General features: G+C 34.9%; 1 protein-coding gene across 1 annotated transcript in view; it reads left to right on the forward strand.

Moving 5' to 3' along the window:
* The window catches only part of LOC110106501 (serine/threonine-protein kinase ATM), a 256,327-nt gene that overhangs the window by 195,041 nt on the left and 46,389 nt on the right, over window positions 1–14,897 (forward strand). The window contains exons 55-57 of the mRNA XM_028694452.1: window positions 8,607–8,771; window positions 8,845–8,946; window positions 9,113–9,208. Of these exons, the coding sequence (XP_028550285.1) occupies window positions 8,607–8,771; window positions 8,845–8,946; window positions 9,113–9,208 (363 nt within the window). The remainder of the gene's footprint in view (window positions 1–8,606; window positions 8,772–8,844; window positions 8,947–9,112; window positions 9,209–14,897) is intronic.

Consider the following 14,897-nt stretch of genomic DNA (forward strand, 5'->3'; position numbering starts at 1 on the left):
TAGTGAATGAAATGTGATTTTTGGAAAAGTTATAACCTGTGGGTTTGCTTTGGAAATCCTGCGGGCTCTTTCCACCCTTCTTTCTCATCCCCTCCGGAAATCCTGCGGGCATTTTCCAACCTTTCTTCTCGGGCTTTTAACCTCTTTCGTCTCTCCTCAAGTGTCACTCCACCTGTATCTTTCTTCTCTAAGTGCAGCAACTTTAGGGTGTCTTTGAGATCGAGTCGAGTTTGTGTTTTTAATTTCTTTTTATTTCTTTTTATTTGAAATGTAAGAGTTTGTTCGTCCCTTTTCTCGTCCTTAGTCATTTTTGTCGGTAGAAGTCCGTTGTGTCTTTTGTGATCAAGAGATATAGGGTCCTCTGTATTTTTTGGTCGCATCAAATTTCTAACTGTTGTAGGAGTGTAACTTCTATCAATTCCTACAATAATTTTAAAATTTACAAACTCTTTTCATATTCAAACTCATTCACGTGTTTTCTAATGAACGTGCTAAATGGTTGAACTTAATGTTCGTGGATAGTAAGTTGACACAAAATTGTTGAACTGTTTCATATAATTACTTTGAAATTTTGCAAATTCTCTTTTAAAGTCAAAGTTGTCAATACATTGCTTGGTATTCTCATGCAAGTTGATTTGCCTTTTGTGTGGAGTTGTAAGTATTCTCATGCGGCTGTAACAGGGATCGAGTTGTAGAGAAAATTGAGTTGCGAGTACTCGTTTTGTTTATAGAGGAAGTCAAGGGAGGGAAAGTTGCTGGCGTGCTTCATTCTCTGCATCCTTGTGTTTTTCGAGACCTCTAACCGAGAGAGAGGGGCATTCGGTCTTGGGTCTCTTGCTTGCGTGCTTCCTTTCCAATCAAGAGGGAGAGGAGAGAGGGGTTCGCATGCCAGCTTGCTTCGTGCATCCAGAGAAAGAACGGGAGAGGGCAGGCGGTTTCTGCGTGCTTGCACTAGTAGCAGATCGAGTAAGGAGTTCTTGTACGTGCATTTGGCCGAGTGAGAGAGCACGAGGAATCGAGCGGATCCTTGTGTGCATGAGACCGAGCAGACCAAACGGCTGGCTGGGAGGCTTCGTTTCTTCTTCTGTTTGCATGCGACCGAAATAGTTGTGAGGCTTCTCATCGACCTTCTACGGTCTATGTTTCAAATTTCACGAAAGACATTGTTGATTGAGTTAATGTACAACATTTTGCAAACCTAAACACTTGATTGCTTTCAATTGCCAAAATCCTTAAAATTTGAAATCATCTTCTTGTTTTTAATAAATCAAATTATGTGAAAACTGATTGGAAAATTTCTTATAGCTTTAGATTTATATTTCCTATCTTATCATGAATCAAAGCAATGTTTCATAGATCTCTTGCTAGGATCACCAAATTTACAAAATTTGCAAGGTCCTAAATATGCTCATATAATTCTGAGTGTTTATAAATTAATTTGGAATGTTTTACAGACTCCATAGGCCCATACCTAAATACCTCATCATTTTTAGGAATTATCTTAAGCTTATTTCATTCGATTTGCAAATTGAAATAATTAAGTGTGATAGCAAACTAAGCAATTGATAAAATCCAAAAATATTACAACCTCCATGAGTCTCCAAATCTTCTAATCATGACAAAATTGATTTAGAAACCTTTCCAAAGCTTTAGAGACTATCTCCTTTATTCAAATGAGTCTAAAATATTCAAATAAAAAATTAGGAGCTCTCTTTTAGATTTTTCTCTTTCTCATTCATGTTATTTTGAAGCCTCCAAAAGCTTCAAACATTGCATAAATCATTGGAGCTTAGAACCAAATTCTAAGTTCTTTCATTTCATTTGTTGGAGCACAGAAGCTACAAATAATTTCTTTGCTTGTTCCTTTCAAAGCCCCATGGAGGTTCCCAAATGACCTCTAAAGAGCCCAAAAGGGCACTAGCAAGTCTTAGGGCAAAATCCTAGATTCACTGAATTTGCCTGTTGAAACATAAAAATAACAGACAATTATCATTCACTCTTTCATGCATGATAATTTAAAATCTCCTAAGACTTTATAAAATATTATTATATGGAGCTCTTGAACTTAGAAGCAAATCCCAATTCTTAAATCCAAAATTAACAATTAATTCTCTAGACATAGGACCTAAATCCTAATCTTCTTCTTTTGTTTTGCCCCAAATTAGGCAAATTAATATCCCTCTTTGAGCACCAAATGTTCAAAGAACTCTCTCCAATTTGCAACTTCTAAGTTGTATATTATCTCTCACATTTACTTAAATCAAATTAGGTTGATAATCATGCATCACTGAATACAAAATTCAATGAATGTTTCTTGACTTGTAGTTCCAAAACTATAAGTCACTTCTCTTTTGTATGGACTCCAAAAGTCCTAGAAAATTCTCTCACCTTAGCCCAAAAATTATAGGTCCTCTTTTTTTTTTCCCCCTCAAACTCAAAGTTGTAGGATATTCATATCCAACCAATTCATTTGTTGAGTCAAAATCAACAAATATCTCACATCAAGAATAGGAATATAAATCCTATCTCTCTTCATCCTCCTAACCTAAGTTAGGTGAATGCGTTTCTTTCTTTGGACACCCAAAAATTAAAAGAACTCTTGATTTGTAGTGCAAATCTACATATTTTCTTGTATTTGCTTTATCCACATTCAGTGAACAAGCTTCTATCATTGAACACCAAGTTCAATGATAAATCCTCAACCCCAAAGTTGCATATATGATTCATGAATTGGTGATCCATCTTTCTCCCAAACTTCAGAATCAAAATCTTAACTCCTTTTCATTTGCTTAGCTCAAATCAAGTAAATGAATCACTCCGTTTGATTACAAAGATACAAGGATATATCCTCTTGACTTTAGCCCCAAAATTACAAGTCTCCCCTAACTTCTATGGGCTCCAAAAGCCTTAGAAGATTTCTAAACTAAGCCCAAAAGCTATGGGTCTCCTCTCATTTCTTCCAACCTCTAAGTTGTATGAAATTCACTTCTCCTTAGTTCCAAAAGCTGAAGAGAATTCTCCAATCCTTTAAACCCAAACTCTAAGTATCTTTTCACTTAACAAAACAAGCAATCTTATCCTCTTATGACATTTAAAACATAACCTTTAGATATTCTTTCGGAGCCTTTATCTGTTGAAGTTCACCTTACCCTTTTAGGTGAATTTCACAAAATCTTAAGTCAAACCTTAACATATCTACCTTATCCTATTAGGTGGACATTTCTCTCTTATCCAAATATTAGGAGAACCTTAAAATTCCTAAAAATTCATTAGGTTGCTTTTGATATAATAATTAATCATTCCACCCCAAAAGGTGGAATTATATATCATTGGATCTTAGTATTCTATAAGTAGCATGCTTTCCTCAAAGCAAGTAGCGTTTGCTTTATGAGTTCTTCATAACCCTTCTAAATATGAAACAAATAAAAATCAAATAAAAGTTTTAAGTCACAAACAACTTAGAGTGAAATCACCTATGGATTAAAAGTAAACATCTCTATTCCGCAATAACATAAGACACCACTTATAGTGTGAGATATCACACAATCGTCACACACTTAGGTGCACAACCCCTAGACATGATAGAATTAGGATTTTTCTTTTCTGCTCATGTGGTTAATGTTGTGGTGTGATGCCCATTAGATTCTCTGTGTTGTGGGCACTTTCCCTTAAGTGGATAGAGTAGATATATACTCTTTCATGTAGGTGGCCATATCCAAGAGGGTAAAAAATATGTCATGATTATTTAATATTGTTTTCTTTCAAGCGCTACTTAAAAACCCCCCCAAAGAGGTATAGCCAATAGGATAGAAATAGGGTTTGACACTTTAAGTGACAGACAATTATGTGATGTTTATTTTTGTTATATAAACTGCTTTTAATCCTCTTCCTATTTTGCATACTTAAGTTTTTTATATTTTAAAATATATTTATTAGATTTATGATGTATGTTTAAGCCTGTGGGATACAGTTACATGAGAGAAACCAAAAGGATGAAACCTCCTAGGTGAAGCCTTGAATACATCTAAAAAGCTAAAGAATGAAGACGCTACAGGCTAAGTCTGTAAAAATTTAACTGGGTTGTGTAATGACGAGCAAATCAGCTGCCAATTATAATTGTAATAATTGGACTTTATACTGTACTTTTCTGTTGATTGATTTTTATACATATATACATGTTTTGATTGTTTACTGAGCACGCATAAGAAATGCATGTTTTTTTTCCTAAGTTTATTCACTTGTTTTTGCTTGCTAGTTGCTTGGATTTTATTATGCGGTAAGCTCTTATGACAAAACTAATTTTTCTACCAATTAGCATGGAAATAATCTAAAATCAATCATATGATTATCAATTTTTTAAATAAAAAGAAAATTGTATGGTTCACTCTAATGAGTGAAGTTTTCAAAAAATAAAAATAAAAATTATCATGCATAGCCAGTTTCACATGTAAAATGCACTCACTTAAGGATTAGATAACAAAAATTTGCATTCTACAAGTGATGCGGACATCCGATCATGAAGATTTTCAAAGGAGGAGACGACGATCGACGACCGAGATCATTCCACCTTATCTTAATTTGTTATTTGTAATTTTTTTTATTATGAATTTTCTGTTTTTACCCTTACTTAAGAGGATCGTCCTATGTAAGCCCTAGGGGCACGTGTCTTGTTTTAGTTTCTTAGGCCTATATATGGAGGCCCTTGCTTGTGTAATATAATGATGGATTATTAATAAAAATTTTGTTTACACTTGTGTTCTTTGGAGAGAACTTGGGTGAGATTCCTATGGGAGTGAATCGGAGTTTCCACCCGCCACAGGATGGGTCCGGGCTCGTGGCTTGAAATCCCTTGGAGAAGGGTAATGTATTAGCCGTCAGCTGCAGGATGTGTCCGGGCTCACGGTTGTATCTTTCTTTCCCTAAATCCTTTTCTCCTCCTCCCTTAACCGCCGGCCAAAATCATCCACTTGCCACCAACCGATTCTCCCACAAACCTCTCAAAAGCCACAAGCCTCCTCCAATTTATCCATATCAAGCATCGGTCATAAACCACTCCACCACCACCTCCTATTCGGCCACCCTATCTCCTCCAATCCTTCTAGCCGTCGGCCACCCCCATCCCTTTTTCACTCTTAATGATGATTGAACATTTCAATCATCATTAATACCTACCAAAATTAGCTTAGCTAATTTGGGGTAAGAATTAAATATATTTAAAATTTAAATTTGAATTTTAAATACTATTCTAAAATTAAATAAGCTAAATTAGAAAAGTTCCTAAATTTAAGTCTAATTTAGAATAATGATTTAGGAAGTTTTAAATTCCCTCCCAATTCCCCTCTCCCCATTAATTACACCCATTATATCCTTCCTTAATTGCCGGCCTCCCTCTCACTTCTCATTAGATCCCAAATTAAATCCCCATTAGTTATTTCCTTATTTAGCCTCTTGTTATTTGGAAAGAATTTGAATTCAAATTCAAAATAATTTGAATTCCAAAGCTTTCTTATTAAACCAACTCTCATTTAGGAAATCCCTCAAATCTAAAATTAATTTCAGATTTAATTATCTCATCACATTTAGTGCTATGGTCCACATACATTGTATGTGGACATTTATACTCCCTCCCCATATGGTCGGCCCCATCTCTCTCTTATTTTAATTATTTCCTTCCTAATTGAAGGCCCCAATTAAGGAGAAAATTAATTTATCTCTTCCCTCCCTTCTTTTTGTATTTGAATTTCAAATTCAAATCCATTAATTAAGGAAAATATGAGATGAAATTTTAGCTCTTTAATTTTTTTATCACCCCCCCTTCGTTCTACATCAAAAAGTCAGCATATGCATACCAACATGGTTTGGCATCTTGTTGTAAGTCCTATTTTCTAAATCAAAATAGCTTTTCGTACTCTTAATACGCATTGAGATCAAAGTGCATGATTTTAAAAGTGGTTAGGTGAGTTTAGCTTGTATCCCTTTTCAGGTAGGGTTGTAAATACAGAAGTCACGCTGCCTTATGCCTCAAATGATGTGTAGTTTTTTTAAGTCACTTGCACTCTGTTAGACTTAGGTTCGAGGCACTACCCCTAAGTAGACTTCACCTTATTTCTGGACTCGAGATTGTAGTCGACTTTTAGTCACTTTATAAGCCCTCACATTTTGACCATTTACTTCGACATGTGCTGTTAGAATATAAGTTCCAACATTTTAAATTAAATTTGCCAGCTTAAATAAAAATCTAGTATTAATGTAAAGCCTAATATAGAATAGTTTGAGTATCTTTGCATTTTCTTAAAATCAAGTACTACATTTTCATTCATTTCACTTCCATTCATAAAATTTGATTTAAAAGTTGATCATATCTCCTTTGAAATTCTTAATGATCAAATCTTTGAATAAGAATTTTTCAAATTTAAAAATTAAAATATTAGCCAATATTTTGATGAATTTAAAGAACCCACTAGTTTAATCAAAATTGTTCTCAAGTAACAAATGTTTGAGATGTAATTAATTATAGGGGCTTTTCCCTATGGGGCATTTGTACCTCAAAATAAAAAAAAACTCTATTTAACCAAATATTTAATAGGGAAAAATCTTTGTTAAAATTAAAATTATGAGTTTTGTTATTGAGTCCATATTGAAAAAATATTTTTTTCCTTTGTTATAATATATGATTTTATATGTTGTGCTTGATCATAAAATATCATAATCTGTTGAGGATGATAAAAATTCTTCAACAGATTTTCTAGCGACTTCGCTGAGGAGGTGTCTTTTAATATAAACTAGTGGTTTCAATTAGTCATCTTAAATATTGGCTAAAATGTATTTGCAAAATTAATATATCTTAGCAACTAGAAGAATATGATCAGTAAAAAGCATACACCCGGGTGCAATCTCTTGCAAATGCCTAGTGGGAACACCCACGACTAAAGCAAAAAGATATGAGCTTAAGGTTGATCTTTGATATGTAATCCAACTGAAATAGGAAAATTCTTGTTCAAACCACCTTGTGTTTGAACACAAGTAATAGCTCATGCATACATATCCTTCATGACTTGAATATATGCATTATTAACCCCTTTCTTTTCTAGAATTCTCCATAGCACTTCTCTTGGAACTTTATCTTATGCTTTCTCTAAATCAATATATATCATATCTAAAATGTGATACATGTGATAAATGTCTGCATCAATTCTAAAATGATAGGATGTCATATTTTATGCTTGCACAAGATCTTCAATCCCTTTAACAAAGTGAACCCATTTTAGCAAAATGTAGTTGATGATTCATCTACAAAGTACAATTGTAAGTGTTGATTTTAGACTCAATCATCTACAAGCAAGCTAGTAGAGTTGATAACGTATGCTACAAAATGAGAGCTTTTAAAACATCGATGATGGTCATCTTGAAAGCAAATATCAACTAGCGGGGATCTATTTCTAAAACGCATTAAAATTCAAAGAAAATTATTGTGGCCCAAACTTCTATAAGTAAATATGAAATAAGAAAATTATAAATCATCAAAATATTTCATGTGGAATTTATTGTCAAAAGCTCCAAAGTAACCATAAGTATGAAATTCTAACAGGAATTTCATCCATAACCATTTTTTATGAGTGATAAATTTTAGGATAGTTTTCGCTCACAAAGTGCTAATGTCCAATCAAGCCTATCGCTATATTCACTCACAAACAATCTCTCATCTTGAAGGACTTGGACTTGTTCTTTACCTTTAATCTGTAGTTTTATTGCCTAATGGTATCAAAGGTAATTGATTATGAGTGAGGCTCTTTGATCGATATATTTTTTTGCAAAATAACACCATTTAATTATGATCATCGTCAGAACCCATAAGTTCCTGAATGCTTAAAAGTAATGCTTGAGTTGTAAATCATAGGATACACATGATAGGGCAGAAAATCCTCTATTAACTATTGAGTCAAATACTCAAATTTATCCCCTTAATTAGCTTTAATTGAAATTTCTCTCTTGTTATCGAGTGGTGTAATTAACCATAGGTGCTTGCACCTTATAAAAATCTGAAACTAAATCATAGAGTTCTTGCAACATGAGGTTGAAATTTTTGGGTTGTCTTATTTACAATCTAATATACATTCTAAAAATTATGACTGGACCAAACTTTCTCAATGGAGCTGAGTACAAATTTTCAAAGCCCATAATGGGTCTCTATTTCATTATGAATTTTCGGATTTTGTGTGATTGTGATTTTTTTTTTTTTTTAATGAAAAATGGCATGTTTGTTTCTTTATGTTAAAGGTTTTAAGTTTTTGCCAAAGTTTTGAGTTGGTAACTTGTGGATTGTATTTTTTTTTAATATTGCATCTTACCCAAAATTTTTTTATGACCCTAGACCCTTTTCCCTACGTACATAGCTTTAAGAAATTTAGTCACTTATTGCTCTGAGTTTTCCTTTGAATCCTTATGGTTTATTTTCATGTGTTGTGAATTTATTCTACTTGAATGAACGGGCCAGCAATCTTTAGACTATCATGTCTACACTGAACTCTTATTTTAAAGTGAATGTATTTTAAACCCCTGGAAGGAATATGCTAATTTAAGCTAACTTTTTTTTCCTTCTGTTGTAGTTGGACTGGCTGAACACAGAGTGGAGGTTCATTTTAAGGCAGGCACAGCTGCATATGAAATTATTGGAACCTTATATTGCATTTAGACATGCCATGCTGAAAATTTTAGATTGCAATGAATTCCTGTTAGAGCATTTATTGCAAGCCACTGCCACCCTTCGCAAGGTTCTTTCTATTGTCTGATAAATGACATCTTTTTGAATATTTGAATTATTTAACAGATTCGTTTGATTTACAGGGTTCCAGATTCTCTCTGGCGACTGCTGCTTTACATGAGTTAAAGTTGCTCTTTTGTCAAACGGAACACGAAACAAATCAGCAAACCTATGTCAGAATGAGGGTATAATATCAATTACCTATAATTTATGTTTTATCCATTGTGGTTGATTGACCGCATTATATTTTGAAAACAAGCCCATTGCATCATCTTTTATGACAGTTACAGTTTATAGCACTTTCCAAATATCTTTTATTACTTAACTTGCGTAATTGCCTTCTGATTCCAGCATCACTTTCTTAAGAGCTGGCAGGACCATGCACAGCATGTTGGTGTTAATGTTGAACCTCCGCACCAGCATTCGACGATGGACTTTATTATCACTGTGATTCCTTGTTTTCCCTTTATGGTTCTTTGTTTTCAAAACGCTATGTAGCCATTAGTCGTAAAGACAAAAATAGTGGGATTTCAAGACTGTCCTGCTCGACCTGATACCTAAACACACATTTAGCTGAAATCTAGAAATTTTAATTAATTCTCTAAAGTCTGAAATAACTATATGATCCTCCAGCATTTTTAAATCATATGACTTTTATTAAACCAAATCCTATTGAACTCAGCAAGAAGCACCCACCCAAATTCATTACCTTAATAAGTATAAATGAGCCTCTAAATTTTAATAATGCCTAAACCTAAAGACAATAGACAAGGGAAAGCAGAAACGTAAAAAAAGAAATCTATTATGAAAACTCCAAATTAATGAAATCAATTAATCTTATGTTTCCTTTGATGGATAAGTGCTTTCTTTTCCATGTCTCCATTAACCTCTATATGTTTCCATGATTGAATTGAGTACATGCGTCAATAATGACAACCGACTGATGTGATTTCTCACCCCTGATCTGGAAGGCGGTGCCCCTGGCAACACTGAACGTGATTAAGGAATAAGTAAAAACTTTTTTATGCTCAAAAGAAAATATTCGTATCTAGGTAATATAACATAATACATCTGAGTAAATAATGGAAATATTAGTAAAATTTTATTTTATTATTGTAAATCAAAATGATGGTACATCAATAAGATAGAAACAACAATATATTCAATGAGTGCTAAAATAAACATATGCTAAAATAAACTATCGAACTAAAAATATATAACTGCAAAAGTTTAAAATCCACATAGATCCTACTGCTTGTAAATCTGCTTTTGTGGTGATAGTCGACAAAACACTCTGAGATGACCTACTATGAGAAAAGGTAATAAGGGAGTTTGAGAAATCAAATTTAGCAAGTAACTTTTATTTTATTAAAGCATGAACAATAAGGAGATGGGGCATACAACATGAGTGACTAAAAGGGGAAGAGTACTTACATAGCAACTGATAATCAATGGATTATTGAGTAAATGATGCGTCATACATTATATGACAAATTACTTTGATGATATTACAAATATGTATGTCAAATTGTCATCAGTGTAACTTCATTTGAATGTATCAAAATACAATCATGCGACGTATAATCGTACCTTACTATGACTTATCAGCCATTCAATTGTTTGTTAGCTTATATTTGTTTACATATGGGAAAGTAAACACCAACTTGAGGAAATCCAATTATTTATATTAAAGTTGTCACTCTGAGGGCTTGTTGGCCCAACTAGCCATTATCTGATAGAGTTATGCCAACCTATTTTACATTTCACATATGCATACAATTTTTATATTTTTCATAAAATAGTTTTCAACATGTATTATATTGTTAATATGACAATTATGAATTCTATAACCAGTATTATTCATAGAAATATTATTTATTGAATTTAAGAGATTTAATGTGTATGAATTAAATTAAATGGATAAGAGTTCATGCAATAATAAATCAAGGTAATGTTAGCTCTACTATATGATAATTTTATTATAGGAGATAAACAAGATCTTCCACATATGCATAGAAATAAATATTGAAAGTAGGATTGACAGCCTATACTATAATAAATAACAACTACTTGATGCATGCAAACTAGAGAGAAAAGCCAAGTTGGAGAACACAAGGATAAAATAAAACCAAACTCGATTCACTATAGCTTGCAAACAACCAAATAAATATTCGGATAAATAAAAGTCAAATCAAACGAAACAAAATAATAACTTAAAAATGTTATCCTCAGTACAACCGTCTAGCAGTTTCCTCACATGCAACGAAAGTAGGAAAATATATGAAAATTGTGCTTAGGCTTGTAAACCGAGGGTCCACCACTGCAAAAGAGTCCAACGTCCTACCAAACTTCTCCGACAAATGTCTCCAAATTTAAGCCAACAAACAACTTCCAAGAGCTCAAGAAGAAGGATATAGGTGGAGTGGAGCTTGCGTAGAGAAGAAGGGGTTAGAAGCCAAGACGAAATAGAGAGGAGGAAAGGGGGTGGAACCAGCTCTCAAGCTTTTCCAAGAGAAGAAATCCTCAGGTTTTTAGAAGAGACTTTCTCAAATTTTCAACAACCTGTCAAGCCTCAAATCAGCCCCTATATATAGGAAGAAAGGGGGAAACCAAACAGCCACTCACCTCTATTCAAACCAATGAAAAAGAGGGAAATAGAAGGCCAAGAGACATTCCAAATAGCAGTTGAAAAGGCATCCCAAATATCAGCCAAATTCATTCCAATCAAGCTTACAAGGAGTGGAACCAGCAGAAACCGAGGAGGTCAGGAAAAAGGGGGGCCAAACCCCATTTGCATTTCACGGGAATAGAAACAGCGACGGGAATACCGAGAAGACAAAGGGGAATGGAAGAGACACAAGTCCACTCCACAATAATGAGAATACCTTTTTGATTTTATGAGCTAGGAAGTGCATTTATTCCTCCAATTAAAGAGCCAAACTTCAGCTCAAGCATTAATGAGCTAACACCAAGTAGAACCCAAATTTTAACTCAACACCAAGCATCCAAAGGCCCAACCCGAGAGCAGCAAACAGCCCCAATCCGAGAACAGCAAGCAGCCCAAGGACTAGAAGGACCCAAATGCAAGCAAACCCAAGGCTTGTCATGCCCAAGCACTTCCTACCATGATCATTGGATGATCTCCATCGTTGGATAGCTTAAAAAAAAAAACATAAAACACAACTAATATTGTTCAAAATACATCAAAACAAAATAGACTAAAAAACATGAATGCATCACTACTTATTAGTTGGTGGTACCAATTCCAAATTTATTTAAGATCCACTAAATTTCACCATGCGAGGGTCTTGCAAGAAGTGAAACCAATCAATTATAAGCACAGCATAAAATTGCCTAATATAATATGCACGTTAGCACTATTTGTGCTAAAAATGGTTTAAGGTGCTCACCTCGAGGTGTTTATATGAGGCATACACCATAGATTGATTAAGGCGTGCCTTACCTCAACAACTTGAGGCGCACGCCTCAAGTTTTTTATTTTTTTAATTGTTTAAAAAATTACAATCTAAATAAAATGCATGCACATAATCCACTCAAGATCGGGGGTCATTTTACTATGTGATGTTTTTGTCTCTTGTGAAGAGCCATCCTACTTCACTTGCCACCATCCCCTCCCGCATAGCCTCATGTCATAAACGCTACCACTAGCTACTCTACTAGTACCTGACACCCGAGATATAAGCAAAGACCAGGAAGAGAAGAAAAAGAATCTATAACTTATTGTTATCTAAGTCTAAAGTCACTCATAATGTGATGTGAAACAAATAACAGAATTGCAGGATTTTATTAAGAAATTTGTTTTCACAATGAAATTGGAAGATTAATGTTTCACTAAGTTAGGATTTTCATTTTTCGTAGTTATTGACTTGCTTCTAGCATGCGGTTACACTATAGATTAACAAAGTGATTCAAGACAATAACAAGATGATAGCAAGACAAATATGCAATTAACAATAATCCAGCAATTAACAAATAGAACTTTCACCTTCAAGTTTCCCTCTCGATCGCTCTTTGGAAGTAGGGTTAGAGGAGGATGAAGGTTAGCAAACCCAGTGACGCAACTGAAAGACAGAGGTTGCCGACAATTTTGATCAACGGAGAGTTGGCCGGAGTTGAAGAGACGGGTGGTCGTCCGACGATCTTCCACGATCCTGTTGGTTGTTTCTCTTCGATGACGTTCGCTAAAGTGAAGAGAATACACTCCGCGTATTATTCGACGATGCCTTCGGATCCAAATCCGGGATCGAAGAAAGGTGATTGAATGATGTCAATTTCCTTTTGAGAATTGTAAATGAATTCGTGATCATCTTCCGGATCCGCCATACATGGACATGGGAGGACTCTTTGTTGTGTGCCTTGGAGGGGAGGTCCGGCGTTTGGTGGTCGGGAAAGGAGGGGCAACGGTTTGGGCTAGGCAGGATGAGGGAAGGGACGGCTAGGGTTAGTGGAGGGGATTTGAGGTTTTAATTTCTCCTTTTTGAAATTAATTATCCAAAGAGGGTAGTTAATTAAAGGAAATAATGGGGTGGAGGGAAGAACTAGAATTCAAAATTTGAATTCAAAATTCAAATGAGAGCTAGGGCCTCATTAGGAAAAACCATGGTGATGCCAATTAATGGGGCTGGCGACTTCATGAGGTGAGAGAGGAATTATGGAGAGATTTTGGGAGTTTCCAAATAGATCTTTGTATACTAGGAAAGTAAATAAGAAATCTAATTTAATTTATTTTAAATCGGATTCATGACTAAAACTATCCTTATTTGGATTTTTAAATAAGGAACATATTTGAAATTCAAATTTGAATTTCAAATGACTTAAATCTCTCCCTTAATTGCTTGAGTTAATTTAGGAAGGGAGTTATGATGATTGAAATAAACATAATTTAATGGGAGCAAGAGGGGAGGCCAGCGCAGGGGAAGGGGGTGAGGGCGTCAGGTGTGAGGAGAGGGGTGGTGGGGTGGGACCGGCCGTCGGGTTGATGAGGTGGTCGGTGGCTTGTTGGGTGGAGGGGCGGCGGGTAATGGGGAATCAAGGGGAGGGGTTAAGGTTGTTGGTTTGGGGAGAAAGGGAGGGGATTGCTGGCGGTATAGGGGAAGAGGGAAGAGGAAGTTGAAGACTAAAATAAAGAACCAAGAACTTACAAAGAGATCGTAGAACCACGAATCTTGGACTCCTCCAAAGGTTGGCGGGTATTGCTTTCACCCACCTAGGGTTTCTTCTCAATAACTCACTAAGAGATCAAAGAAAGCTTAAATTTTCTTCATCATTCATCATTCAAAAATAATACAAAGACTAGACATTCATATATGATGCATTTATATTTTGTTTTATTTTATTTTGATGTAATGTGAATAATATTAGTTGTGTTTTATGTTTTTTTTTTTTTTTTTGAAAAAGCTATCCAATGATGGAGAGCTTCCAATGATCGTGGTAGGAAGTGCTTGGGCATGGCAAGTCTTGGGTTTGCTTGCATTTGGTTCCTTCTTGTCCTTGGGATGCTTGTTGTTCTCGGTTTGGGGCCTTGGCTGCTCTCGGGTTGGGCTTTGGTTGCTTGGTTTTGAGCTAAAAAAGTTGTGTTCTACTTGGTGTAGCTCATTAATGCTTGAGCTGAAGTTTAGCTCATTATTTTGAGGAGTAATTACACTTCCTAGCTCATAAAATCATAAAGGTATGTGGAGTGGAGCTTGTCTCTTCCTATTCTTGTGTCTCTTTGGTTTCTTCCTTGTGAGTCAATGCTATGGTCTGATTGTCTTTTCGTTTCTTCTCCCTGGTTACTTTCCCATGACTCCTCTTAATTGCAATTCTTGTCTTTTGCATTTAGTATCACATCACGTTGGACCCTTTTGCAGTGGTGGACCATCGGCTTGCAAGCCTAAGCACTATTTTCATATATTTTCCTACTCTTGTTGCATGTGAGGAAACCGCTTGACGGTTGTTCTAAGAATAGCATTTTTATGTTTTAATTTTTGTTTTGTTTGATTTGACTTTTCGTTTATCTGGATGTTTGTTTGGATGTTTGCAAGTTAAAGTGAATCGAGTTTGATTTTATTTTGTCCTTGTGTTCTCCAACTTGGCTTTTCTTTCTAGTTTGCTTACATCAATATATAGGTCTCCA

The sequence above is a fragment of the Dendrobium catenatum genome, unplaced genomic scaffold (assembly GCF_001605985.2).
Source record: "Dendrobium catenatum unplaced genomic scaffold, ASM160598v2 fragScaff_scaffold_488, whole genome shotgun sequence".
Taxonomy (NCBI): domain Eukaryota; kingdom Viridiplantae; phylum Streptophyta; class Magnoliopsida; order Asparagales; family Orchidaceae; genus Dendrobium; species Dendrobium catenatum.